This window comes from Truncatella angustata (genome assembly GCF_020726525.1).
Source record: "Truncatella angustata strain MPI-SDFR-AT-0073 chromosome Unknown BKA67scaffold_2, whole genome shotgun sequence".
Classification (NCBI taxonomy): Eukaryota; Fungi; Ascomycota; class Sordariomycetes; order Amphisphaeriales; family Sporocadaceae; genus Truncatella; species Truncatella angustata.
This window is the reverse complement of record NW_025763382.1, coordinates 6,546,365-6,572,972: the sequence shown is the minus strand read 5'-3', so window position 1 is coordinate 6,572,972 and position 26,608 is coordinate 6,546,365. Positions and strand designations below refer to the sequence as shown.

Here is a 26,608-nt window from a genome sequence, read left to right as displayed (position 1 = left end):
TGGCGAGTGTTGTGGACGAGCTGTTCATATTCTGATTATACCATTTCTTGCGCGTCGGAGTAGCTGTACCAGAAGAACCAGGCGTGGTGTAGCCGCTGTAGTCTTTGTAATCTTTCCTGGGTGCATCATCGACGCGGTAGAGCTTCATCAAATTTCCAAGAACACCTTCCCTTGGTTTCCCTCCTGGTCCGAGCAAGACATCGTCTTCATCGAAGTAGATGAGTTTGTCCATCACATTTTCGGCTGTTCGGCTGTGTTCATTGGGTGCAGGGGTCCCATCAGGCGAAGCACCATGTAGCATAGTGTGAGCTCGAACCAGCTCATAAGCTTCAGAATTGTGGTTCCGTCTGTCTTGTGCCGGACCAGCCTCCAGCTCAATCTCATCAACATGTTTCTCTTGCATCGTGTCCAAATGGTGGCCAGGTGATAAAAGAGGGTTTCCGGTGCTAACTTGCGACAGAGTGTCAGAATCAATCGACCCCCTTCTTGATCCTGGGGCCGAGTGAGAGCCCAGCATAGTAGCAGCGACTTGCTGAGCCCGAAGATGGGCTGCCGCTGCTGAAATCCGTTTCGTTGGGCTCAAATTGCCACCATCTGCATCCATGTCCAGCACGGAATTATAAGAGCTCCCTCGAATAATTGACGGCCGGGGCCTACGAAGTGGTGTCGGTGGGCTAGCAGCGCCATTGGGAGGTGTCACGGATGGTGATGGCACTTCACTAATATCCAGTGATGGTATAATAGGAGGTTCACCGGTAGCAGTGCTGTTGAATCGCACTCTACCCTTTTCCTTCTTGCCAGTGACTACCTGCTGTCCTTCCATTTTGGATCCGGGGCCTGATTTGGATAATTCTGTAATCATTGAGCCTGGGTGGTGCTGACGGATCCGTCCTAGGATTGGTACCGAGTGGCCAGTAAGATGTATCCCGGGAAGTATGTGGAAAGTTCTATGTAAGACAATGTTTGACGATTTACGCCGGGTTGGTTTGTCAACTCCAGGCTAGTTCATGATTTCGGCTGATATCCAAGGTCCCGAAATAAACGAAGGAAAAGCAGTATCTCAGAATGGCAATGATCCAGAACGACGATGCTCCGGAAAGACGGTCAGAAATGCAGTTGGCCGAATGACGTTCGTGTCGGTTGGTTGGTTGGTAATGACAGCAGCTACTTGGCCGTGTGCAACAAGGTGACGACGAACCTCCTCACCAGAAAGCGCGATGCAAGACTATTATGGGTACGGGTTGCGTATGGGGATCCGCCGCTTCCATGCGGTGGCAATTGAGAACAAAGATCGAAGAGAGCGACAGGGGACCAAGCTTGAGAGCTCAGAGCCTAGGTTAGAAGGTTCGTGACTAAGGGCCTAGCTAGCTTGTGGGAAAAAAAGATGTTCGGTTTTATGAAAAGACTTGCCAATATGACTGAATGTCCGTCTTATCAAGTCCTTTGGTCAGTCGAGAAGAGTGATCAGAATAGGAGAGCACGCCAAGTCACACCACAATTTGCTTGTGGCATTCGCCTGGTGCGTGACAACGGGCCGATATAGAGCGCTTGCTCTTTACGCGGCAGCCATAGTCTGCTCAATCATTGGCACGGATCTGCACGGGTAGGATGCGCAGGGACGTGGGAGCTTGATGGCTTCCAAGACAAACCAAGTACAATGTGAATTCAGTTGTTGGTCACAATGCAGTGGGATGGAGTTGCCATGCCGCTGTTTCCTTATCTGTGGACTCCACCAGAGGACGATCCGCCTGGTTTGGCAGAGATGTCCGGTTTTGCAACATGTCGCAGTGGAGAATGGAGCTCGGGGTCAAGCTCCAGTAAACCAGAAACGTGAGGAAATGCTCGTATCAGCTGAATTCTATGACGCACACGGTGGGACTGTAAGATTCAGAAGATGTGTCCAGACGAAAGTGGACATGAAGAAACACCATGGAGATTATCGTGAAGGTCTGGAAGTGCGGAACGGACGTGAAATGTGAGCGACGTCCCACAGCTCTGGTGGACCCGGCTTGCGAGCCCCGGTTGCGCCGGCTTGGGTGTCGGTGAACTGAACACAACAGTACGTTCGTAAACATATGGAGCGTCAAAAACCGTCCTAAGAGTTGCGTGACCTGAAGCAGATAAGAACTGCAACTGACGAAGGCAAGGAGACCCTGGGTTGAACACCGGTGGAACGTCGAGATGCTGATGCTCGAAGCGCAGGGCACATAGCAGAGCCGCAGGGGACGATCGTTCTTTCACATGCCTGCTGCACGATGCTGCGTGGGATGACCCAGCAATGATCAGTGGATGAAAATTTGTTGACCTTGGTCTGCGCGGGATGATGCATGAGCTTGAGTCATGCCAATGGTAAGGGACCTTGGTGGCGATCAGGTTCTACATAGAATGCTCTGAGCGATAAGGCTAATGCAACGTGGTCGGGCCCTGTAAAGTTAGCTAAACGCCTGGAATTTGTGCGGCTCAACACAATCTCGAGCAAGCCAGGAATAAATCGTCCAAACTCAATCAAAACCGTAAAGTTTCATCTCGCGGATACATGTATTGTGTATTGATAGCAACGTCGTTTGGATGAATGCGACTTTCCGGCACAGAAATAGTCGAAGCAGCTTTTGTCGCCGCTCGTTTGATTCACCAGATTGGCAATTCTATCAGACGGTTTCGAGACGGAAGACGCGACGGTACGGGATTGCGACATGGTCCTGGTAGATTCCAACATGGATATTAAGGTCTGGCCGCCACCAAACCCAGCCCGGCGGGTCTGTCAAATCTCCAAAACCAGATCCAGCAAGGGTTTGTTCAAATTCGAACGTGGATAATTTCGAATTACCCAAATTGGCATACCGATCTTTTAGTTGCAGAAGTAACGCAGTAGCCATAAGAGACCAGGCACAAGCCCGTCTTTGTGCAATCCCAGCTAACCTTAGACTAGCTGCGAATGAGGGAGCTAGTCTCGCCATGCTGCACTGCCAGGAGCTGTCAGCGACCTCTGCCATGTCAGTGACCTTCAGCGCCGTGTACGGTTTCTAGTTCCCAAGAGCTCGAGTAATGCATAGTCCTGAATACTGTTAGAAGCTATGTCTTTGGAACGACTTCACATGCTACCATGCCCCTTTCAACGGCAGAATTTGACTCGGGAACACTGTCAGAACACTAGCTCGCAGAATTACTTGCAATACTCTCGCCCTCGTTTGTTGTCTTGTGTAGCGGCCATATTGATGGAATGCGTTTGTGCAGATTGCAACACAGTGCCTCAAGGTTGCCACTATCTAGGGTAACTCTTTGCCTAAGCGAAGATTTTTCGCAGTACTCTTTAGGACCGCTGAAATTTTTGTATAGTAGACATTGCATTGCACTATTCTGTTTCTGTGTCTATTTAGTCGCAATCATGAAAAAGCAGACCCAACAGTCTGGTTACCGACCGGAGGAGAAGACCTTGCAGTCCCGAACAAGCCGGCGATTGTTAGCGCATCTGTCTACGTTAGGTTAGTCTGTCTTTACCGAGTTGCAAATTCAAGCCCAAGTAACAATTGAGACAGTGCCAAGATTAAAGATTAGGCCCATTAAATAAGCCTACTATAAATCCATCGCCGAGCCAGCTAAATAATTCTTTTTGCCGCCATTTTAACCTAAAACAGCAATGCAAATAACACGCAGGCAGAATGAATTCTCATGATCGACCTTAAGTTAGTGAACGGATATTTAGATTCTAGAAACTCTTCAACGTCAGATTTCCATCAAACCGCTCTTCCTTACTTTACCTTGATAGAATTAATCTTCATATGCTTACAGGATGCAATCTCTACCGTACCGCGGTTCCAGTTCAGACTTCTGCCAGCAAACTCCAGGTGTAGTTCTTAAGGCGCCTTTGGAGATTCGGGTCAATAATGACAATCGTAAAGGTTTAGAAGAACAAAACGCTAAGTCTATTGATATTGAATGACAGATTTTTAGAACTGTTAGGCAAACACTCCAGGATTGTCCCGTTTGTATATTTCTTCGGCCTTTATGGCCAGAGCTAATCTTTGTTAACAGGTATCTGGGGCTTGATAACAACGGCATTTATCTTTCAGTGGCCAAGTTCAGGGATCAACAGAAATATATCGACTCTCACAACTCAGAATTGCTCCCTCCCAGCGCTCCCAAATGTGTGAGCAGATAGCTGAAGGAGTGGCACATGCGCATGAGAAGGGCGTGATACACTCGGATTTGCGACCAGAAAATATCCTAGTTGATCAAGTCCATGGATCATTTGTAAGCATCTGGCTCTGTGATTTCAGCGGGTCATTTTGTACAAAGCTAGGTTTGGATGGCGGTCACTTGCCCGACACACCTTTTTTGACCCTCGAATGCCGTGGGAATCGACGCCTGCGACTGATATTTTCAGTCTAGGGTCTATCTTTTACACCATTCAGACGGGATATTGGTTATATAGGAGCAAGCCCCCGCAATGGAGCTCAATGGCAGAAAAACACTTTGCTAGTCAATGACCTCCACTGGGGACTCGCTCCCCTAAAGTGGTTGCGCCGTAACAAGGCTCTACAAGTATCGTCAATTCAGGATTGTATCCCATTCTGGTTGTAGTCGCTGCGTTTTCTTTTACGAATAGTTTGCCAATTATAATGGATATACGACTCCTATGACATTCTTTGCAATTTTAAATACTGAAAGGACACACATGTCTCATACCGGATTCCAAATCCCCCAAGTCTGTTTACAGCATTGTAAAAACTGTAGTCCGTTTCTGTACCCCAAGAGAGCACGGTCAGAATTAAATCAAGCAACTCCAAGAATCATTGCAAGAAGAGTTAATCTTCCGTAACACCATGATGAAAAACACTACGACAAAAATGAGATTCATGGACCAACCTTCGCGCGGGAAGAAAAGGTCTACTTATTTCAGTGCGTAAAAATATCAAAATCAACCGACCAAGGACTAACCGATATCCCAGGGCTTGGTCCCCGGACTGAACAGAAGCGACCACCTGAGCGGTAACTTAAGTGGATCCGAAGTCAACTAAGTCCCGGTGTTTTGGAACAGCCAATAATGGCTACGTACTTGCGGGAACTCTGCAATTAGATGGTGGGAACACTGTGACTTCAGGCTCTGGCTTTTAAAGCCTGCATCTGTGGTCCGGTTTTAGCCTCCCTGTATTTTTACTTAAACATTCATTTATGGCTTTTTAACGTCATACATACATGAACAAAATATGGACCTGGAAGGCACAAACTGCGAGGCTATAATCGACCAAGTTCTATTTCGCCGAGGACGATCTCGCATACTAGACAGTAGTACGTACCTTGGCACGCCGGAATGATACAGAACGTACTGGGCGCTGGCACGTACCGTCACGGATTCCGTGCTGGCACTCTTCATAACAGTACTATTCGTCCCAGGACGAAAGCAGGCATAAGCCTTTGCAAATCCTAGCACGCATTTCGTAATAGTACTTTTCGTCTCAGGCCAAAAGCAGGCACATTACCAAATGTACTAAGCATTTACAGGTCTTAGCACGCATTTCGTAACAGTACTTAATAAGAGCCAAAGTATTCACGTCTGATGCTTTCCATCTTAAGCTCATACGGCAGAGGCGTTATGAAATGGTCTACCTCTTCTGCCCAGAAATCATTCTTAGGATTCACGTACTTGGCACATGTATACTCCCAATACGGCGGGAACCATCCTGCTGTTTCCCAATCGACAATGCCAACCACCCTATCACCTCGAGTTAATATGTTTAGACTGCTGAGATCATTATGCGAAAAAACCAATTTGTTGCTCGATTTTTGATAAAAGTGAAAGAGCTCCGATACCTCAAGAGGTAAGTTCTCATACTCTACGTCTATGTTTGCATTGTTTGCAAGCGCTTCATGAAAGGCGCGGGTCGTGGGATACGGACCCCAGAGTAGCTTTGAGGGCCGGCGGCAGTCGCAGAAGGGGCCTCCATTCATGCTAGCAACTCCTGTGCCCGCGGGGGGAGGAATTGAGCGAAGATCGGCCACCATCGCTCGAAGCTGTTCACGAATCCGTTGCTTCGATTCTTCTGAACGGCTATGCCACCTGTGCCACACCATTTGCCCCTCGATCCTGTTCATAACGATATAAGTTTCGCCCTTGTGGATGAAAGCGTAATGGATCTTTGGCACTGGAATTGATGTGCGTTGTGCAACAAATTGCATGGCGTAGGCCTCAGCCATGTTGTCGAATGGTTTGACTTTGATGTATAGGTTATATACCGACGTAAGACCAGGCAAGAGCTTCCATACTCGTTGAAGGTATTTTTGGTTTTGTGCCTTCACGAGGATGATTATTAATGCTCGGACTAGCGGTCCAGGTTGAATGGATTCGGTTTTTGATGGCATATTATGATAGAGTGCAGGTTCCAGAACTATTTTCCAAGGGGTCGTTGGCACGAAGGATTGCACTATACATCAGGAAAGCTGATGGCTAACGTGTGCCAATTAGCGTACGGCACGAGTGGCCACTGTGGCAATCCTAACCGTAGTGAATTAAGAAATCGGATACGCGTTGGAGTGATGCGACGAGAAGACAAAATGGAGATATCGGTGATACACAGGTATTACCTTTTGGAACGAGGACACTGATTTGTAGTGAATGCGCATTGCGGCGCGGAGTTGGCGCGATCATCTGTGCTGGGGACAGATCAAGTTCCGCTTGGTGTAGATTGTGGCGCGTATTTCCGTCTTAGCCGAGGACTGTCCGGCAAGGACCCAGCACTAAGTTAGTGCCACTAACTTACCCCAAACCGCGACACACGCACTCTGAGTGGAATCCCCTGACTCTGTGACCCCATTGAAAAAGCTTCACCTGCATTACGAGTCCGGTGTCCTGCCACAAAGACCAGGCGTAATCCGTTCGCAAGCTGGGACGCTAGAGCTCGTTCGTATGCATATTTAGTACACTCTCGAGCCTTACAAAGCTCTGCACAGCCTCTCGCAGCCTCGCACATTCTCATCATGGTTCGGATTTTCGGATATGCACAGACTCGAGCGTGCCTTTGCAACATAACCCGCACCACTGCATAGCCACCTGCGAATTGCGATGGTTTCCATCGCTGGACCCGGTGGGCTGCGTGTCGCGTAAACTTTTTCGAGCTATCTCCTCGGCACGGCCCATTATATTGCCAGGGGGCATCGATTCTAGAATCTCTTTTTTTCACTTCATGGGATCAAAACAGTTCCATTTGTTGTGGAACTCGGGCACCAAATACCCTTGCTTTATCCCCATGTCATACGGGACTTTTTGCTTGTGGGCAAATCGTTGCTACCCGATGTTCCACTGAGTGTAACATTGTGGATGAGAGAGTTGCAACGTCGCAGGTCCCACTGAACGAGGGGAGTTTGCTGCCTGGTGACAGGTCGGCCCCCCTGTGTACCAAGTTCTGGGCTTTGCTATCATGTTGCTGCAACTTTTGCGACTGCAGTCCCTCAGATGAATTGAACTTTATCTGGTGTTCCTTCCCATGATCACGAGGCTTGGCATTTTGGACCATCATGATGTCTTAACGAATTAAAGATATACCCCTATCAGGATGTTTAAAGAACCACGCCAAACTACGGGATAACATGTAATCGTCACTGTATATTGAGGCAAACTATGCACACAACCCTTTCTGGTGGTGTGATAACTGGCAATAACATCCGCTCGGCGTAAGCGTAATGACCCTCATTATTATCCCATGTGAAACTGCTATTACCCACTCAATGATTTTACATAGTGTGTTCTAGGACTTTCCACGACATATTCCATGTTCTAGCAGTGGCACCCCCTGGCAACCAGCTACGGTATGAGAAATTGTGTTTACCCTTTGCGGGGTCTCCCGAATTGTTTTTATTCAAGGATAGCAGTGTATCCTCCCCGTAAGTACTTATGTCAAAGTATTTAGAGTTGACGCTATTCGGTCTCTTAAATTGGATTGTCTTGTCTCATCTGTCAGTGTATTTCTTGTGTCAAGGATGTTTGAAAAGTCGGATTTGGAGCCAAGGCCATGCCCACTCACTTTTCAGCAACTGTAGACATCGTAGCTTCCTTACATAAGATCTAAAGTCGCATACGTATACCCTGTAGCAAATCCCAATAGTTGCTGGGAAATGTTGCGTAAGGACTTCGTGGCACGACTGTAAACGCTTCTGACAAGTAGGCCTCTGGGGTAAACGCTCATATTGTGTCTTGTGACAACATCGATGTTCAGTACGCCAGTCCCCAGACGTTTCGCATTAGCTTAACAATACTTGAAGATAACATCTAAATCATATACAGTATATATTTACTAATACATCCACAACTCGAGAATGACGCGTAAATCTACTAGCACAAACAGTAATAACAAGCTCTCAGAGATGCCATGACAGATAATCTCGCTGGAAACCATGTTTCTGGTAGCCTTGTGATGGGGTTAAATGGGTAGATTCCGAATTCTATGAGATAGCATGCGATGTGAACGGCAAAATTCTTAGAGATATTCTCGTAGAACAAGCTGTCCACCAGGTACAACAGACAGTCGAGGCGATCCATGTATTCAAGGCATAATGCTAAGCAGCGGCTGGCGATGATACCACGATCGCGAAGAGTCTTGATGACACTGTAATACGTCTCAGTTGAAGAGCATACAAAAGCGCCAGGATACTGTTGTAAAGCAGCAAGATACCCACACGATTACCCATGGTGCTGCCATTCGTAAAAACGCCTAGGAACCGGGGCTCGTTTCTGTCTCAGAGGGCGGCCCAAAAAGGACATTCCACCAGTAAAAGTTCCGATGCTTTGTGTTCGAGCCAGGACTTCAATAAATTGACTTTCTAGAAACGGGCAATGACTGGACCAAGTACACAGTATGAGAGCATATAGAGAAAATAACCAGCTGCGGACCGCGTTGAAACTTTCCAGGATTGAATCGTTAAAGTTGGTATGTTCTTGATCCCACTAAGCACTAGGTATAACGATGCAAAGTCTTTATCGGCCAACATTGGAATTATGCCGTCAACCTCAGCACGAGTTTGCCCTTTCCAAAGCTTCGCAACAATGGCTATGATGACTTGTTTGGCCAAGTGCGAGTAAACAGTAAAAGGGATGCCTCCATGTCGTGTAAGGACACAACAATATTGAGTGAATATACCGCTTAGCAACTTGGACACTCATCGATAATGATATCAGCTCAGTAAGAATGCACTCTTATATTGATGCCCTGACTCACGAGAGTCTTAGCTATTGTAAACTTCATGACAGCGACAGAAACCTGGTGGTTCCAGATCGGAGTTCGTGTGAAGCTAGTCATAGAGGATCTAGGGCAACACGCGATCCGGCAGGGGTCGAATCAGGAGCCCGCGTATGCGCGATTCTTTCATGTCTCTATCCCAGATTTTCGCCCTTGAGCGCAGCAATAGGAGTTGCCGAATATCACGATACTAGCCAAGATAGAACCTTATTTGGGACGTAGTGATTGCTTAGCAATTTTGTTGTAAAGATGAATCTTTTCGATGCCCAACCGTAATCTTGCGTGTTCAGATAGTGTCGTGACATAGTAGAAACTTGGCAATGTATCAAAATGCAGGATTCTTGGTAAGTAGATGGAAAATCAAGGCGATATCGTTGTATTCACCGCGTCCATTGCTGAGAGATGCCACGAACATCACGGGCCTGGCTTCTGATGACGTGGTCGCCGACAGCGTCCGTAGCGCGAAGCTAAAACCAGCAAACAGTTTTAGTCGACAGGTTTCTGGGCCAAAGAATGTCTCAGCGGATTTGAAGATATACATAGTGAGGTGATCATACAGAATTACTGGCATCGTGACACGGCACTGCCATCTCAACTCCGGTTGGATGGCTCTCAAGCAATAAATGTTGGCTTCGTGAGGATTGCGGATATATTCTGACTCATTCATAACCCCCAGACGTGTTCCTTTGTCAAGAAGAACATCTATCTTAAAAGATTTCAAGTGAGAGGTTTAGCTCATGTCTATGTCTTCAGGCATATTGATTTGATTACCATGCCTAAGCAGACCCACCTCAGCAAGAACCTGGCAGGTCTCAAGCCCGGTCAGATATTAAACGGGTCAGAGGTAATGGGCTTGATGACTTCTGTTTATGATGGAGTCGGTCTACTGTCGAAAAGATGGCATGAACACCACGGTCACCCTGAAGCCGTTCGGCAATGTTAGGACCATCAATCCAGTGGGTTTGCCACTCATACCATACTTCGGTAACAATTGAATTGCATACCAGCTCTAGTTTCAAGGCGCGGTCCTCAAGGTCGAGATTTATGCTTGAAGCCAGTTGAACTTCTGTTTCTCAAATGACGACTTCAGTTATATTCACCGTGGTGACTATTTTCCACGGTTCACAACGCGTACGTCATTGATCAAGCTCGCTGGGAAAACAGAACTTGTGAGTATACCTATGGCTCTTGACTTGAACTCATGTTTGAATTTAGACGTAAGCATGCCCGGTCCAATATACTCATGAGCTAAGTCGGATGATGGTATGGCAGACGTCTCAAGGTTGCTTGAAAACCATACACAGCTTTCCTATGGCATCGTTGTCATGCTTACCACCATGTTTACTCATTGCCCACCAAAGGGTTTCCGTGTTCGGGAGGCCATCTCATGGACGAGAAATATCTCACACGACTTTTGTCCTCATGCAGCTAGGCTATCGCAGTTAGACAGATCCTCCACAACCCATGTCTTGAGCACATTGGAACCTGTGGCAATGCCCATCGACCAAGTATCATCGAGCAATTGACGAGTGACCTCGTCCTCTGGCGTTGGAGTTTCTTGCCATTGATCAAACCTATCATGAGAAAGGCTAGGATATGCGCTGCTAGAATGGGGATATCGTCAAGCTGATGTCTGGGGACTTGAAGTCTACCTCGACGCCGCGATCAAGGTCTGCCATTCCAAAATAAAATTTTGGATTTCAGGAAAGGAAGTTGCTCGGCATCCCTCCTAGACGTGGAACGTTCGGAGCGTGCAAGATGGTAGCTGTAGTAAGACCTCGCAGACACTCACCACAGGGTGTGATTAATGAGAAGCATTCAGTTCGGGAGAGTTTTATTGAAGCTTTCAAACCCGCCTACCCCATTTATATGTCACTACATAGGTATGTTGGGTTTTATCCTATGAATACTATACTGATTCATACTTTCGCGGTTGATCGACGCTCGACGTGATAGTTTACATGGTGGAAAGCCAATACCGATCTGCCCAGGAACAAGTTACAGGCAAATTTACCTGGCTGTGTTTGTGCGTCTCTCATTCTAAGTACCCATCGTTATTTTACAGTATTTTGTAAGTCTGAGCCAGATTATAATGGATAAAGACAAGCACATGTGCTGCATGGCACATCAAGTCTTAAGGACCTAATATCATGTTCAGAAATTATCGGAAATTTTGGTACTGGTTTGTATAAATAATTGGTATAATGAACATGTTCAAATTGGCCGAAGTGTGGTAACGGTTGTATGACCGGTGTTGAAGATACTGCCCGCGCTTTTGGCGGACAACTGTCCACCATGGTTATGACGGTTATCACGCTTATCGCGGCGCAGGATTTACAATGCCAAGAACAGTATAGTGTTGTACCGATTGTCGGACTTCGGGGATATGGAACTCTGGATGGCTTTAGGTTAGTGGCATCCAATCATGATTGGCCGCACTTGCCGTTCTTGGTGTCATATGCGGATCAAGCTCGCGTATTGATATCATCATTCAAACGGCTATTTCGGTAATAACTACCATGCAGACACAACTTTATATTTGAATGATCTCGAGACTTGAGTCTAACTTGAAAGTGTTTCAACAACTATTTTCAAGCAGTGTTAAAATGAGTGATCCTACTAATCCGAACATCAACAATCGCACGACGCCACAATGGGCGCTCATGCAGCGAGAGCTGTTTTGGGGAACGAATGAAGGCAAACACCCGCCTTTCAATACACGTCAGTCGTAAAAGTATCCGATTCGGCGGTCGCAACGCTGACAACTTGACCAGATCCTGATAAGCTGAAGGACCTTGCTGAGGAGCGTCTCTCGAAAGGTGGTTGGTGAGTCATTCTTCGACTAGGATATAGGCTCGCAATCACTGATACCAATGGTCTAGGCTCTATTCGTCGTGTAATGCTGGCCAGTCCTGGACACATTATGCCAATCGCCTGGCTTTCTACCGCCACCAAGTGGTTCCAAGGACGCTGGTGGACACCAGTCGCCGGGACACTGCAACCACCATTTTCGGACACAATGTTTCAGCACCAATTGGCTTCGCTCCGATCGGAATCAACAAGATCTACCATCCAACGGGCGAACTTTCACCAGCCAAAGTGGCTGCAGAGCTCAACCTGCCATACTGTCTTTCGTCGGCCGGAAGTTATAGTATCGAGGATGTCGCCAAGGCCAACGGCGACGGACCGCGGTTTTACCAGCTATACTGGAGCCCCGATGACGACGTGACGCTATCTATGTTGCAGCGCGCTACGGATCAGGGCTATACGGCGTTGATCCTGACCACGGACACATGGCAGCTAGCGTGGCGACACGATGACATCGCCATGGGCAATTATGCCTTTTACCACGAGCACGGCGCGGGCGACTTGGGACTACAGGACCCGGCATTCATTGAAACCCTAAAGAAGAAAGGATTGGACAATGAGGAGCAACCTAAGGAAGTCGGAGCTGAGTGGATTGATAAGCATATTTGGCACGGTCACTCCTTCTCGTGGGATCGGATTCCGTGGTTGATAGAGCAATGGAAGCGCATCTCAGGGGGGAAACCGTTCTGCATAAAGGGCATCCAGAATGTCAAGGATGCTAAAAAGGCGGTCGAGGTAGGCGTCGACGGTATTGTTGTGTCAAACCACGCAGGCAGACAGGTCGATGGTGCCATTGCAAGTCTGGATGCATTGGAGAAGATTGCACAGGCAGTCGGAGATAAGACATACGTAAGTGCGCTACAATGTATCCTTTATTATCACTAACATGGCAATAGCTCATGTTTGACTCGGGAGTCAGAGGTGCAGCAGATGTCTTTAAGGCACTGGCTTTGGGAGCCAAGTTCGTCTTCATTGGCAGACTCTGGGTCTGGGCGTTGGGTGCCGCCGGCGAGGAGGGCGTGCGCCATGAAATGAGAGCTCTGCTAGCGGAGTTTGACATCATGATGAACGTGGCTGGGTACCCTAAAGTCGAAGACATTGACCTTGATTCTATCGAGTCGCTTCCTAAAGGAACTTACTTCCCGGGAACCCCAGCTCTTACATAGCTGCTGAAGCGCTCTATTCAGGTGCATGATGAGGTTTACGCTACTGAGGGTGAGCATTAGTTCCGAGAACGCTCATGGTTTGCCTACCCAAACAAAACCCAGTGATGCATTGACACCGTTAGTTTAACATACTATGCATGTAAGGGATTTAATAAGAAGAGTTTATTGCAAGAAGCAGTCATGTCCCGCTAAACGCCTACAGCCAATATCATGCAATCTACCAGAAAGAAACAAACTAAGCTCATCTACGCCTTTCATCCCCTAATACTCGTGACGCGCATTCAGAAAATCAATCAAGGTCGTTCAATTCCATGCTTCAGCCTCATATGCCGCTTTATGTTGTCTTTTCTTCCCTCCGCACCACACACATCACAAGTATCTGTCTCCTCGGGGATCCTATGTTTAACCGCATACTCCTCGTGCTTTGCCCAGATGTGACGATTTAGGTCACGCCTTGAGCGATGCCGTTTGTTTGCTTGTGGGCAACCTCTTACTGGGCACTGTATTGGGTTTCTGCTGCGCCGGCGCTGGAGCTGCTGATTGCTTGGCGCACGCTGTTGTAAATCTATAGGACCATCCAGTTGGTCTAATGTGTGGGGCAGCCCCAGCGGTGAGGTTGGTTGTGAGTAGGCTCCCCCAGCGCACATTATCGGAACTAGTGCAGCCGCGGCATTGGCATTATCAAGAACATATGATGGAACAGGCGCCATGAGTTCCGTCATAAATGGAGATCCTTGCGTGCTGCTTGTATAATAGCTTTGTGACGAAGGCCAGCTGGAAGGACTGGTCTGATAGCTGAGTCCAGGCGTAAGTCCCAGATCGTGTCTGGAGTAATCAGTGAGTTGCATATCATTGGGGCCTGAGTTCTGGCCTCTCAAATCAGGATATAGGACCTGACCCATGAAACTTGGATCAGGAGGTAGTGGTTGAAACTCATCACCGAGATCCAAATGTACGGGATGCTCGTCGCCTGGAGGGAAGAGCGTAAAGTCCACATATTGGTCTGATGGCACATGGGGCAGATGTTCTCCCATGAGGGTAAAGTCATCGTAAGCTCTGAAAAAGTGTAAGTAATGATATACAAGAGCAAATCAATTCCAAAACTAACGTGATTCCCTCCTCCTCACCCCTGACTTCATATAGCCATGGTTGTTGTTCAGACATATTGTCTGGTCTTTTCGTGGTTTGCGTACTTTGGGTTGAATATCTTCTGGTTAGTGGTTGGTTTGGTGGCAGTATAGAAATTTGGTTCAGTTGGTCCTTGTCACAGGCTTTAGTGATCAAGCAGAGTAGTTTATCGACGTGCTCCAGGTCAATCGCCAGCTCCCCAAATGACTGCTGAGGAAGCTGCTGGAAACCAAGAACTGAGAAATGAGAAATAGAATCTTTTCGCTTTGTCGGTCTGATACAGCAACCAGATGATGAGTTCAAGGACCCATCATCTGATTGTTGGCTAATACCGGGTTCCTGACCTGCCCCTTCATTTCGTTTTCGGTGGGTTTTTCTGTGTTTTTTTTTCTCTTGTAATTTTCTTTTCAACTTCTTTACATCGTCCGAGGTATGTTGATGGCCAATGAATCCCGAGATTCTTCGGAAGGCGAATTCGTAAATCCTCAAGGGATTTCTGAATTCATCGAACTCAGTATATCCCTGTGTATGCCGATCCACTTGAAGAGTTCGGCAACAGGGACGACATGAATCCAGTCGAGTATGGCCATCGTGGGGTATAATCGTGATGCATTTGACAAATGATGCTGCAGTTCAGCTTTCGCTAAGTGAGTGTGTGATAGGCAATGCACCATCGGGTTTGCAGCCGTAGCAGGTTGCATTGAAGGACATAAAGAGTGGACAGCTATCGGAGGTAGAGATAGCCTTGACTAAAACGCTTTGCGCGGAAAGGCATCAGTAACGGCCAGAATGAACAGCAACAAGAATTATGCAATCTTCTGGTAAATTCACCGTCGGCAAGGCGATGGATGGGAACTCTTACTTGGTGATCAGCCAATTATACGTTGCAGACCATGCATTGTATTCTTGCATCTCCCGCAATTATAGCAATCCCAATCATCACTGGGCTGTACCACCGGGTGAGAGGCTTGGCACGTATTGTGAATGATGATTGGTGGGCCATTCTGCGACCATTTGGGCTGGTTGTACTTGTGTTCTTCCATAATGGCCATGACTGAGACTCTAAGACGCACGTTGCTTGAGTGGATCATGTGATTGGAAAACAAGACTTAGAGATATAACAAGACAAAGTCCTGGTGGGGGGAAGGGGGGGGGGGGGGGAAGGTAGAAAGTTGATACTTCAGAGGTTGAGATTCCGTGCATTGTTGCGGCATCAGTTGGATTCTTATAAGCCTGACAACTCAGGCTGACAGCTAAGGTTGATCGGTAACCGTTTTAGTTATGCCGCTGGCTGCACTAGGGGCTGCTAGCTGCTATCATGCGCTGCGAGTGTCGTGATTGAAAGCTTGCCTATTGGCATATGGACGCGTCGAGTTTCCTGCGTGTGCATATGCGATCGGCTCGCTACACTTTAGCTCGTTATTGCCATGTGAGGACACAATTACAGGGATACATGTCCGCTAAGCCAAGAGGCTGAGTCGACATAATAAGGCAATAGGCGGCCAGGCGTTGATGCCTCTGCATATCTGCTATTGTGCGCGGATCATTACGGATACATCATAGCTGGATCCAGCCACATGCGGCATTATGCTGCATTGGATCACATAGCAGAGTGATATATGAGAGGTGTCTTGGAATCGGTTATTTACATGTTCTTGCAATTACTGATGCTTCTTTTTTCAACCAAGTGGACAAGCCAGCTTTAACGGCGCCAAGGACAGAAAAACCCATCATTGTCGCGCCTTGGGAACTTGTCTTACAAGCAGTAACGTGGTCAGTGAATTGAATGTGCGCTTGACAGAGGTCTCATGTCCGAACACTAACGTAGAGGCGATATCGAAGATAATCTTGATGACCTCAGCTTGATTAGTAGACCGGGACCTTGGACGGTTGAACAAAAGTTGACGCTCTTGTCGTGTGAGCAACACTAATTTGGCTACTTAGTCTAGACTAGTCTAGACTAGACTAGATGAAAATTGCACGTGAGCAAACAATCATACTGTCGAAACCCTTCAGGATTTCGCTCACAGGATAACATCAAAAGCAGCGCGCAGCACATCAATTACCCCGCAATGCTCTGCCAAGCCCAATGGCTAGTGCTCTTAACAGCATCAAAATTGCTGCTGGCATGCCCCGCAAGCAAGGGGATCCAGTTATCAAGAGTGAGACATACTACCCCGGACCTATATAGTGCCCATGTATAGCCCCATGTATAGTCGCCTGTAGCCCCTGGGATAATCTGATCAAGCTCATCTCAACAAGCTGGAGACTATTGGCGAGGATCGCACTCCTGAGCAGCTGTTAGGGTGCAGTTGCGTCCGTGGCACCGATTATGCTGTTAAAGACAAGGACAACAACTAAGAGAACTCAGTTAAATGGGTGTACGACAACTCTTGAACTGCAGGCTTTTTAGTGGCACAGACTGGTATGCTTTTCTTACAGAACATAATGAATGATTATCTTCTTTTCGCAAAATTACGCTTTGTTGAAAATAATCCAGGATTGATTATCAAGATCGAGTCGGGAATATTTGGCATCCCGATCTAGTTTAATTCCCCAGTTGAAGAACCTTAAACTAGCGCGCGTGAACCGCTAACTCCATTAACTCGACAACCAACTAGGTTAACTTAAGGTTAGACTAGTCTAACCATAGGTTCATAATACTGGTAATAATAAGTTGCGGCGCGTATTTGAAGAAACCATGATTACCGGAAGAAAAGTAATTGAAGTTTCATCAAGACTTCTATAGTTGTATTATGAATGCGACTTCAAATTCATTGTTCATCAAACAGTGTGAACAATGTCGTTGAAATCATGCATTTACGGTTACGTTCTCTCCATTCACGAATCAAGTTGTATCTTCTATACAGTACGTATCCGTCGGACGGGCTTCACCGGCCACGGCAACTGATACAGCAATAGTCAGAGATCTATCAACATCATACAACTTTCTATAGACCAAAATTACTATACAACATAAGTCTACGTAATCACAGGCTGGACTTGGCTCTTGAAGTATCTTGTCTTTTTCTTTTTGCTCGTTAATCATGTTACCTTGCTCTTATTGTTCACGACCTTTCGCATATAATTATTGTGATAAACTCTAGTGCTACCGTATGATTCCATCTCCGTTGTGTTCCTCAATACATTATCTTTCTTCCACTTCACCTCCGCGCACTCACACACTTCGGCTGCTCACATTAGTTCAAATTTAGGACTGTTCATATACCAGCAGAAGTAGGTTAAGTTTCATGTAAGTTCCATATATCCATAACTACGATTGGATGAACTATTAGAAATAGATTCTCGACGCGGCCCGTCCTGCGAGGAATTAGCTTTCGCCAACTCGTTCATTGACAGTGGAACTATTGGCTGACATGTAAATTACGATATAGGTGCGCTAGCTAGCGTGTAGATTGCTCTGTAGACGGCGATAACGATGTCTCAAGCTTCATATGGGGCTATAGCCTTAAGTGTGAGAAATATTCGATGAGTTATACCAGGAGGGAGGAAATACATATATATCAGTGCTCCTACACTAGTGGAATTTAACAGTAGAAATTATGTCCATCACCATGTCAATCAACAACTAAGCATTCACATCTTGAAGTCTTGATGCCTTCGATTTGGACAGCAAGTCATAACGGCCTCATGGCTTTAGTGACCGCTATAAAACGCTCGCGACAATTCTTAATCGCGGTTGGTGGTGGAATCGTTTATATCAAACCATACTAGGCGGTTCGGATCGTGAGTGGCCCTGGGCTAGAGATCAGTGCCTTCACTCGCTTTGGGGAAGCGGCGCAATCGGACATGGCTCGTAGCCGCTGTGACAAATTAGGTGGCTGTCAACTGTCACCTCAAGACGCGTGAAACTCAAGTCTGTGGTTGATATCGGGGTGATTGGTAGCTGGAATGGATATGGTAAGAAGCTGTATTAAAAACTAAACTGCACCTATGTACGGCATCCCCTCGGTCTGAATTTTCACTATACTATCGTCTACATTTGGTTAAATACGTCGTTAGACAGTACGGTTTTTATCTTCTAAAGGGAATTAGAATATATTAAGGAATAACCTATGTACGAAAGGAACTTGGAATATTAATTTATTAATATTGAAATAAGAGAACTATTAGTCCCTGGCTTAACTCCTCTTTTCCTTCCTACAAATAGAATCACACTGTCACCTACCATTTCTATTTGTCTTATAACTTAAATGTTCTTGCGTCACTTTTCTTTCTTCTTTTTCATGTCTAGCCATATTTATGCCCTCTTATTGCTAAATTTCTTCGCCTGCCGTACTTATCGTAGCCCTCATTTCCGCCCAGCCCGTTTATGATTTCCATCATTTGGAACCTCCATAAAACCTCCCTTGGGACGACATTCCTCCAGTTCGAAGAATGGTGGCACCAGTACAGCGAGGTTATCGGTCTTAAACTGGGAGCTGAAGATCTCGTTGTTTTATCTATCCTGCACGCATAAAGGTATACTTTGTTCGAGGAGTAATTATATGTATATCCTATTAGAATACGTTATGAAATCTGGATATTCTTATGCCTGTATCATGCAAGATGGTCTAACGCTAAGAAGGTGGAGGACAGCGGTAAGAGAGATGGCTAATGAGATGTCTGTGTTGTGAACTATATGTGACTGGTATCCCATGTAACCTTTTAGCACCCAATATTTTTCTCTGCCACAAGCTCGGCGCCACACTCAACTGATACTTCAGAGATGCCGAATGGGTCGACTTGTTGCATTACGTAACGATCTCGATAATGATCTTCGCTGCTCTGTATAGCGCCAGTGTGCTTTGCTTTCAAGTCGCTCTCAACATCATCATATTGCTTTCCCATCAGCTCGATCCCATCTTCTTGGGTATATCTCATCTCTCGAATAATGCTCATCTCTTTTGTCACGAATATACCACCCAAATGTGTGACCATCACGGGCCAAAAGATCGGAATACTCGCACAAATGGCCGCTGCGTCTACTTCTAGCACCGCAAGAAGCATGCTGAATGATGGTCGCTAGGCGCCAGGCAGCCATGGCAATGACAAGAGTACCCATTGCAAATAATCCAATAAGCCTCAGGCGTTGAGGGAAATTTGTGGCCTGTTTCAAAATAATCTGGAGAGGAACAATCAAAATTATTGCGTCCAGTGCCACATTGATTGAAGTATGTGTCTTATAGGTGACGAGCAGTCTCGTGGGGGGTTTTGGCTCCGAATCCGTAGCAAAATCCATCCGAAGACTGTGTCCAGAATTCAGAAACGGGGATACGCGGGACCCATGCGAGGAGGAATGAGAATGCAATTCCCCATAGTGCGGTAAAAATTGCAACAATCACCCAGATCATGTAAGTCCTTGTACCTCGGTCCAAAATTCGCATGTACTGGAAGAGCAAAGTAAGCTTGATGAAGGTCGTCGCGCTAGTGTATGCTGCATTTGCAACAAAAAAACACTATTATTTCTCATTAGACAGGGCAATGAGATGTTATCAGGATGAATTACAAACCTTCAAAAACTCAATTAGCTCAATTGATGTCAGAGTGAGAAAATGTTTGCCAAGGCCATGATTGACGGCTTTTTGATATCAGCAGGCCAATATTATGATACGTAAGTGACAAACGACTCACACGAACAAACGGCAATAGAGCCAGTCGTGGTCACCAACTACAAGATCATTAGTATTGATGCTTATTTTTTCCACGTGGGAGGTTCAGACCACTTACTGGGTATAACAAAACAAAAAGATCGTCCCACCATGGAGACCGTAGTATACAAGTGCGAGTATAAAGTCGACAGCTGACGCTGATCCAAGAGATTATCTAAGAATCTCAGTCAATTCTTTGCTCCGAGAAACATTGCTGAGCGTAATGGTTCCGTTTGTAGAGGCATACTAAAAAGAGATTGGGAGCCCTCATAGCACCGACCTACGGTTCGACCAAGGTTCAAGCTCGTCGAAACTGGCTACTGGGAAATTCTCCATCATTTCATGGCAGTAGTAAACACTTAACTTTAGTAAGCCGTCACCGAATGCTCATGAAATGCGAATTGATCGTTTTTATTATCGGGTCGATGGGATCTGTAAGACCGAAATGGAGACGTGCTATTCGAGTTTCAGTGTCGCGGCCCTTCAGAAGCACCATGTGTGTCCATGGCGCCTAGCAAGTGGTGACGTTATCTCTGCCCACACATTCTCATTCGTCTCTGCATGGATCTCATCTTGTTTCAAAGTGGGCAATCCGTCCCACTGCTATATCGCATCGATTGTCGGGCGAACTCCCAATCTCTGACACGTTTGACTTGGAAGCGCAGGATGTACCATACATAGTATGATGGTACTGTGTAGACATCCCAGTCCGCTCGCCAATCTTCTGCAATTCGAGTTCCTCCGGGTGGGGGGCACGGGGCAATTATCAAGTGCGGCGGAGTAGAAGTAGAAATGACCCATTAGTCTGCGGGCGGGTGCATAAGCGCTAGTCTCAAGTTAACGGGCTTTCGGCAATTTTATACTACAAAGCCACCGTCGGCATTTTTGCAGTAAGCGCTCCATGGTGAGTACGGTATTTGGCGGTAAGCGCAGATCCGGAGGGAACCCTCTCCTATGATCATAAGTCCAAATAAGTCAAACCGTGACTTGCGCTCAGATGAGTTAGTATAGTCTAGCGCGACACGAGAATTGCCAATCGCTTCGGAATCACCGTTCTACTTGCATGTGATTGTTTGGCCACGTTTTCTCGTAGCACACACTCTTGTGGTTTTGTCAGCAAACCTAGAAGTGGCTCAAGTGCTTGAAGTCCAATCGAATCGCTGTAGCTTCTGTGACAAGATCGGTAATTACTCAGGGCGTGTAGCAATTACGCCAAAATGCTCGGCTGATTTCCCTGGTCATATCAACCTCTGCCCAGAGTCGCCACAGTTCAATGATTTCTTGTGGCGAGTCGTCATGAACATTGCAACATAATCTACCTGAGAGCATTGTATTTTAAGATTAGACCTATTTATGATTGGAAAAAGCTTTCCCCCTTTGCAAAAATTGGTAAAACTCATAAATACAGATAGAGCACTCTTGTCTTTACATCGTTTATGAGCAATCATTGCATACTGGAGCAACTTCATTGCTTAAACAAGTCTTCAGCTCAGACAAAACTGTAATTAGTTCTTCCAAATTCCTGGCACAACCGAACGTAAAGAAATCAGGTCGCACAACTACGAACCGGCTCGTGCTCCCCAAACGATCGCTAAAAGATTGATGATTGTATTCTGGCGGATGGTCGCGACCAGAGGATTGCGGAGTGGCCACAGCACGAAATATTTCTATCTGTCCGTTACGTTTGCCAGCAGATGCTTTGTTGATTTCTTGTGTGGATTCGGGGTCAAATAAGACGATTGAACTTTTCCCCAATACAGCAGAATTCAATATAGTCCTTCTGATAGCTGTCTCGGCGTCTTGGTAGTTCTGGGCATGATGGGTGGATCCCACGACAAGGAGCTTGAAAATGGATTCAGAAGGCCGCCATAGCTCGTCAGAGAGAATTGGTTCCCGGGCGTCCGATTGCATGAATATTTGAGCCAATCGAGCCCCGCCGTTATAGTCTTTCAAGAAGAAGCCTCCTTGAACCTTGATAAAGCCAACTCGCTCGATTCGTGCCTCCGGATTCAAAAGCTTTCGCACGAAGGGAATGTGCATCGTGTATTTCACAAACTGGATCAAAAGCCAAATCCAACGTGCAGGCTCTCAATTTATCATGGTTCCATTCAACATAGACATGTATGCTGCCGCATCCACGCTGTGGCGCCGTTCGAGCGTCCATGCGTCGAGAATGTTGCTCTTCGTGAGGTTGGATATCTGAGGCTGACTGAGCATCAAGGCTAGTCGCCAAGCCAGCTGCTGCGCATCTCGGACTCCACTGCCGATACCCTGGCCGGCAAAGGGTGGGAATACATGTGCAGCGTCACCGATGAGAACAACCCGCCCATCAAACCACCTATTTACCACCTTGTGCACGAATCTGAATGGCCTGCAGCGAAGAATTTCGACACAATCTCGCGGGAATTGCACTTGTTCAGGTAGCTTGTAGCCATCGGTATCCTGCCCGCGTGTGATCATCGGCGTAATGTGTTCCCAGAACAATCGTACAGCATCCATCTCATCATGCCAATCGTCCTGGCAAAATTCATGACGCCAAAGCCGCTCATGGTATGCACCAAATCTGCCAGTAGCCGTCGCTTTGCCTGGAGGGCAACAAAAATGCCAGCCTTCGGGCCAGAAGAGATTGTATACTTGGTCTGGCGTATATCCAAGTTGCCAAAGTGGGAACTTTGGGTGTGTTTGGGGCGTTGGTGGGGTAATTTTGAGGTTTGCAGCCACCCAAGTACCTGTATAGTCATATGACCCTCTCTGTTGTCTAATTCCGGTGGTCGGCTCGAGGAAGTGTTTCCGTACAATGCCTACTTTACCATCTGCACCGATGAGCCAACTACCTTGGATGCGGCGTGGAGTTCCATGTTCGTCCAGGTACTCAACTACCGGCGGCTCAGCTCTATATTGGCCAGTAACCTCACAACCCGTCCGTAATGTACACCATTTGGAAAGTGTAACCTGGCGCCGCAATGCGTGCTCTGTGTCTGTTAGACTCATGCTGGTAAGGGCAAAGACACTGCAGAGTACGAACCGAGCTGAGGTTGACTTTGCAGAAGACCATTGGGCAGCGATTGGTGTAGTGAGTCTTCTGCAAGGCCAACGCTAAAATACGGTTTCGTAGAAAAGCTGTTCACATGATAGTGGATAGTTTCTACCACTGATTATCATTTCGTCAGTAACACTCTGATGTCTTGACTTGTGACTAGGTTTACCATGTCCTATCTTAGCAAGGTCTGCGTGGAGGCCTAGGCTACAGAGGATCCTGATAGCATCACCGGTAAGATATACTCCACGAGGATCTGTAGTGACTTCACGCTCTTTCTCTAATATGACTGACTGTATCAAATGAATGTAAAATTAATATATGCTATGCTGTGATTTGTGAAAATTTTGGAAAGATCTTACGGTGATTTGATACTGTGCAAGGCACAGACCAAATGTTAGCCCAGCAGGACCAGCTCCAACTATGACCACCTGGGTTTCTTCGATCATCTCTTCGCAGCGGTAATAGGTCACGGGATGTCAACGATGGCTCGCGTACAACTTCTCCAGCTTATCACATTTGATAAAGACATCAGGAAGTCATACTACGGCAAGTTAGACAATATATGATAAGCCGTGAAGGTGAAAAATGGGTGAGCCGGCCTTACTCAGTCTGTGCTGCCCCTGCACTCGTCTAAACTAGGACAATCTTAGATACTCCGCGGCAAATATGATCTTCATGTAAAGTAGCCGAATCTCCTCCGATTGCAGCCGCATATGCCGGATAGCATTTCGCACTTTTGTATTCGGCGCATCTAAAGCAAAATAATCGTTGGTTTCTACCAACACAGTCCAGCAACGACGCTAATGCACACCTGGGGGCTTGGCGAAGATGCTCAAATTATTGATGCGCAACTTCGCAGCCTGGCAGTTCCTCCGCGTGCCAAGGTATTGTCCGGCAAAGCGCAATCCAGAGCAATCCATAAAAGTCTATTTGCCACTAGTCTGGGTCCAACTGAGGCTTATTTTCTCCAGATATCATAGTACCCGACGTACCGACACATAGGATACTCGACGCGTAGGAGGGCTGACATTCATTGCTCATAGAATCGGGTCAAGGCGAACTTTCATCTCTTTTAGGTAGCGTTCTTTATCATGGCTAGGCCATCGTGACTATTGTGGCTATCGTTCTCTATGGGCCCCTTTCTTTATATGTTGTTTTACCTTACATTTTTCCGTATAAATACAATCTCTTGAGGCGTACATATGATCGCATGTTAGATTCATGCAGAGCGAAAGGCCGCCCTCTACACGGAGGGCTTGTGGTGTGGAGCATCCTCCCATGTCCTTTGAGCACAACTGTGCATACAATTGAACAAATACCGGTGATAGTAAAAAGGAAAAATAGTCATTCAACCTAGGATATACCTAGTAACATCATCTGATCATCGATGAAATTGAAACCATACAATTTTTAACCATGATTAAGAAATTACTAGAAGATCCCTAATAATTGTCATTGGATATTTTAAGCACCTGGATTGGGCAGTTCGGGGCATTTTATCAACCAGTGCTCTCTTTTGATGATAGGCGTAGCGATTGAAGGAACTGGATATTGCTACACTATAGAGTTGTTACTTAAATGGAGCAAATGCAGGTATATTTTGGCGATCTTGTACAGAAGCAGCCAATTTATGGGTTGTTTCAGGCTGGCAATAGTTGGAGTTTCACATGGCATAATCCCAGTTGCTGATTCCAAGATAAGTAATCGACCAATTCGCCAGCTAGGTCTGATCAGGGTCTTGGTTTGCCATAAACTATTTTATTGTGATTATCTTAAAAACGAACGCCGTAAATAATGCGAAATACTGTGTATCACCTGTTGAATTTGGAATCTGATACTTGAGAAAAGCCTCCTTCCAAGTGTCCCTGCGTACTGAGAGGTAAAAGTGTGTCACAAATAGTCTATCTAAAAAGCCTCACGTTCCCTTGTCTCCGAAATCTTTCGGGATCTCTGGTCCCCATACTGAGAACGGCCCCACAACATCCCGCTGGGTAGGTGTATCTTCATTCACCACATCACCGTCTGCGTAATGTTCAATCTTGAATCCGCTCGGGTCCGCCCAATAATCGAATATCTGACTCCCTAACACATGTCGGCCGACGCCCCAAATACTCTTCCAACCTTGTTTTGCCAACCAATCGTGTCCAATCAATTGTGTGTCGAAATCCGCGACTTCGTATGATGTATGGTGAACAAAGGTTTTCTTCACATGCGGTTCCGCTCGCTGCATGAAGAAAACATGATGATCCGAATACTCCTTGCCAAGATCCAAGTGCATAAAGGTCATGACATCCATATTTGAGAAGTCCCAATGGTAGAGAACATCTGAAGGAACAAAGTTGAAATTGCTTGTATACCATTCAAGCTCGTTGTCAAAATCAGGGACAACATAGCCAAAGTGACCAATCTTGTGAACAAGCGCTGGGCCCGTATGATATCTCTGGAACTTTCCTACCAAAGTCCGTCAGTATTTGCGCGGTGTCACCAGATGGGAACCAACAAACCCAATCTTTCTTTATGGAATGGTTTATTGAATGGCCCCTGCTGCTCATGGGTAGCAGTTGGTTCTCGGGGTTCAATGGTATGCTCCTGTTGACCATAGACGATGTGGAAGAAGGTATCGTCGGGACGAGTGAAACGTATCATTTCCCCGCCACCTGGTGCATCATCCAGGCTGCTCACAATAGCACCAGGCAACTTGGCAGCCTTTCGAAACTCCTTTTCAGAGCGAGCGACGAATGCTGGCCCACGGAACCTGGGTTTGCCGTCTTTGCTCTGTATAGCGACGTACACGTACGGGTCCTTGCCGTACCCGCGATAGTATATACGTTCTGGGGATGTTCCAGCCTGAATAAAGCCGAAGTCGGCGGCAAAATTGTCGAATTTGCTTAGGTCGGGATGTTCAAAGTACACATGTGCCAGGCGGTCAAGTTGGACTTTATCAGCGTTATTCACGATATGAGGAATAAGCATGTCGGGCATGACGCGCTCGCGTATAAAGCGTGGGAGTTTGGAAAGTATTACAAACAAGAGCTTGAATATCAATGACATTCCGGCAGCGCAAATGATGACGGTTCGACGAGAAATGTCGAGAATATGCTTGAACGGCCTCTATTTGTATTTGACATAAAAGAAGTACTATATTATTCCTACCGTAGGCACATGATCACATGATTACATGATTTTCAGGAACTACATTTAATTCTCCGTCTACATGGCAAGGATTTCTTACAGAAGGCTTAGCCTCGTAAACCAATCCGAAAGAAACCAAGGACTGCCGGCGGAACGTTGACTTCGGCACAACTAGAAGTTGTCCCGAGTCGAGTGGGACGCGGGGTACATGAAATTTAAGGTTAGGAGGCATCAACGGCTCCACTGACACCGGAGTTATTATAAGATATGGTAGAAGGGTTAGTAACCATAATGGGGCAAGGACATACTATACTAACTTCTTTTTCCACAGTGTTTCTAGGTTAGACTAGTTAGGCGTGAATGTACCCCGCACAGGGAGGCACCTGCCCCACT

At 46.6% G+C, this 26,608-nt stretch overlaps 8 protein-coding genes across 8 annotated transcripts; 2 read left to right on the top strand and 6 right to left on the bottom strand.

The window, feature by feature from the left end:
- The first annotated feature begins 3,976 nt into the window (after window positions 1-3,976).
- On the top strand, window positions 3,977-4,513 carry BKA67DRAFT_209492 (uncharacterized protein). Its single transcript, XM_046095478.1, has 2 exons — window positions 3,977-3,982; window positions 4,033-4,513. The coding sequence occupies exon 2, from the start codon at window positions 4,144-4,146 to the stop codon at window positions 4,387-4,389; it is 246 nt and encodes an 81-aa protein (XP_045962485.1). The 5' UTR covers window positions 3,977-3,982; window positions 4,033-4,143; the 3' UTR covers window positions 4,390-4,513.
- A 660-nt stretch (window positions 4,514-5,173) lies between these two features.
- Window positions 5,174-6,649, bottom strand: BKA67DRAFT_557526 (kinase-like domain-containing protein). Its single transcript, XM_046102266.1, has one exon. The coding sequence runs from the start codon at window positions 6,358-6,360 to the stop codon at window positions 5,530-5,532; it is 831 nt and encodes a 276-aa protein (XP_045962484.1). The 5' UTR covers window positions 6,361-6,649; the 3' UTR covers window positions 5,174-5,529.
- A 5,109-nt stretch (window positions 6,650-11,758) lies between these two features.
- BKA67DRAFT_557523 (FMN-dependent dehydrogenase) lies at window positions 11,759-13,462 on the top strand. The gene is made up of 4 exons (XM_046102265.1): window positions 11,759-11,951; window positions 12,005-12,056; window positions 12,113-12,947; window positions 12,995-13,462. The coding sequence occupies exons 1-4, from the start codon at window positions 11,774-11,776 to the stop codon at window positions 13,262-13,264; spliced, it is 1,335 nt and encodes a 444-aa protein (XP_045962483.1). The 5' UTR covers window positions 11,759-11,773; the 3' UTR covers window positions 13,265-13,462.
- A 95-nt stretch (window positions 13,463-13,557) lies between these two features.
- On the bottom strand, window positions 13,558-14,428 carry BKA67DRAFT_533407 (uncharacterized protein; the record flags this gene model as incomplete). Its single annotated transcript, XM_046099696.1, has 2 exons — window positions 13,558-14,320; window positions 14,373-14,428. The coding sequence occupies 2 exons, from the start codon at window positions 14,426-14,428 to the stop codon at window positions 13,558-13,560; spliced, it is 819 nt and encodes a 272-aa protein (XP_045962482.1).
- A 4,632-nt stretch (window positions 14,429-19,060) lies between these two features.
- BKA67DRAFT_533406 (uncharacterized protein) lies at window positions 19,061-19,402 on the bottom strand (the record flags this gene model as incomplete). Its single annotated transcript, XM_046099695.1, has 1 exon — window positions 19,061-19,402. One exon carries the CDS (start codon window positions 19,400-19,402, stop codon window positions 19,061-19,063), a length of 342 nt encoding a protein of 113 aa, XP_045962481.1.
- Window positions 19,403-19,488: 86 nt separating this feature from the next.
- BKA67DRAFT_209384 (uncharacterized protein) lies at window positions 19,489-20,424 on the bottom strand. Its single transcript, XM_046095477.1, has 5 exons — window positions 20,291-20,424; window positions 20,123-20,218; window positions 20,027-20,063; window positions 19,906-19,973; window positions 19,489-19,851 (listed from the first exon to the last, which is right to left on the bottom strand). Exons 1-5 carry the CDS (start codon window positions 20,312-20,314, stop codon window positions 19,576-19,578), a joined length of 501 nt encoding a protein of 166 aa, XP_045962480.1. The 5' UTR covers window positions 20,315-20,424; the 3' UTR covers window positions 19,489-19,575.
- A 1,397-nt stretch (window positions 20,425-21,821) lies between these two features.
- Window positions 21,822-23,779, bottom strand: BKA67DRAFT_209369 (uncharacterized protein). The gene is made up of 4 exons (XM_046095476.1): window positions 23,443-23,779; window positions 23,250-23,373; window positions 23,069-23,194; window positions 21,822-23,015 (listed from the first exon to the last, which is right to left on the bottom strand). Exons 1-4 carry the CDS (start codon window positions 23,527-23,529, stop codon window positions 22,132-22,134), a joined length of 1,221 nt encoding a protein of 406 aa, XP_045962479.1. The 5' UTR covers window positions 23,530-23,779; the 3' UTR covers window positions 21,822-22,131.
- Window positions 23,780-24,846: 1,067 nt separating this feature from the next.
- BKA67DRAFT_557513 (Glyoxalase/Bleomycin resistance protein/Dihydroxybiphenyl dioxygenase) lies at window positions 24,847-26,282 on the bottom strand. Its single transcript, XM_046102264.1, has 2 exons — window positions 25,588-26,282; window positions 24,847-25,534 (listed from the first exon to the last, which is right to left on the bottom strand). The coding sequence occupies exons 1-2, from the start codon at window positions 26,132-26,134 to the stop codon at window positions 24,999-25,001; spliced, it is 1,083 nt and encodes a 360-aa protein (XP_045962478.1). The 5' UTR covers window positions 26,135-26,282; the 3' UTR covers window positions 24,847-24,998.
- Between the last annotated feature and the right edge of the window lie 326 nt (window positions 26,283-26,608).

What these genes read in the sequence shown, in the direction of transcription:
- BKA67DRAFT_209492 (XM_046095478.1), top strand. Translation starts at nt 4,144, where the DNA reads ATGTGTGAGCAGATAGCTGAAGGAGTGGCACATGCGCATGAGAAGGGC.
- BKA67DRAFT_557526 (XM_046102266.1), bottom strand. Translation starts at nt 6,360, where the DNA reads ATGCCATCAAAAACCGAATCCATTCAACCTGGACCGCTAGTCCGAGCA.
- BKA67DRAFT_557523 (XM_046102265.1), top strand. Translation starts at nt 11,774, where the DNA reads ATGATCTCGAGACTTGAGTCTAACTTGAAAGTGTTTCAACAACTATTT. An exon ending in ACACCCGCCTTTCAATACAC is followed by an intron (nt 11,952 to 12,004) that starts GTCAGTCGTAAA and finishes CAACTTGACCAG; the next exon opens with ATCCTGATAAGCTGAAGGAC. An exon ending in CGTCTCTCGAAAGGTGGTTG is followed by an intron (nt 12,057 to 12,112) that starts GTGAGTCATTCT and finishes CCAATGGTCTAG; the next exon opens with GCTCTATTCGTCGTGTAATG.
- BKA67DRAFT_209384 (XM_046095477.1), bottom strand. Translation starts at nt 20,314, where the DNA reads ATGAGGGCTCCCAATCTCTTTTTA. An exon ending in GGGCTCCCAATCTCTTTTTA is followed by an intron (nt 20,219 to 20,290) that starts GTATGCCTCTAC and finishes TGAGATTCTTAG; the next exon opens with ATAATCTCTTGGATCAGCGT. An exon ending in AGCTAATTGAGTTTTTGAAG is followed by an intron (nt 19,852 to 19,905) that starts GTTTGTAATTCA and finishes GAGAAATAATAG; the next exon opens with TGTTTTTTTGTTGCAAATGC.
- BKA67DRAFT_209369 (XM_046095476.1), bottom strand. Translation starts at nt 23,529, where the DNA reads ATGATCGAAGAAACCCAGGTGGTCATAGTTGGAGCTGGTCCTGCTGGG. An exon ending in TTGCACAGTATCAAATCACC is followed by an intron (nt 23,374 to 23,442) that starts GTAAGATCTTTC and finishes CATTTGATACAG; the next exon opens with TCAGTCATATTAGAGAAAGA. An exon ending in CCTTGCTAAGATAGGACATG is followed by an intron (nt 23,195 to 23,249) that starts GTAAACCTAGTC and finishes AATGATAATCAG; the next exon opens with TGGTAGAAACTATCCACTAT.
- BKA67DRAFT_557513 (XM_046102264.1), bottom strand. Translation starts at nt 26,134, where the DNA reads ATGTCATTGATATTCAAGCTCTTGTTTGTAATACTTTCCAAACTCCCA. An exon ending in ATTCCATAAAGAAAGATTGG is followed by an intron (nt 25,535 to 25,587) that starts GTTTGTTGGTTC and finishes GGACTTTGGTAG; the next exon opens with GAAAGTTCCAGAGATATCAT.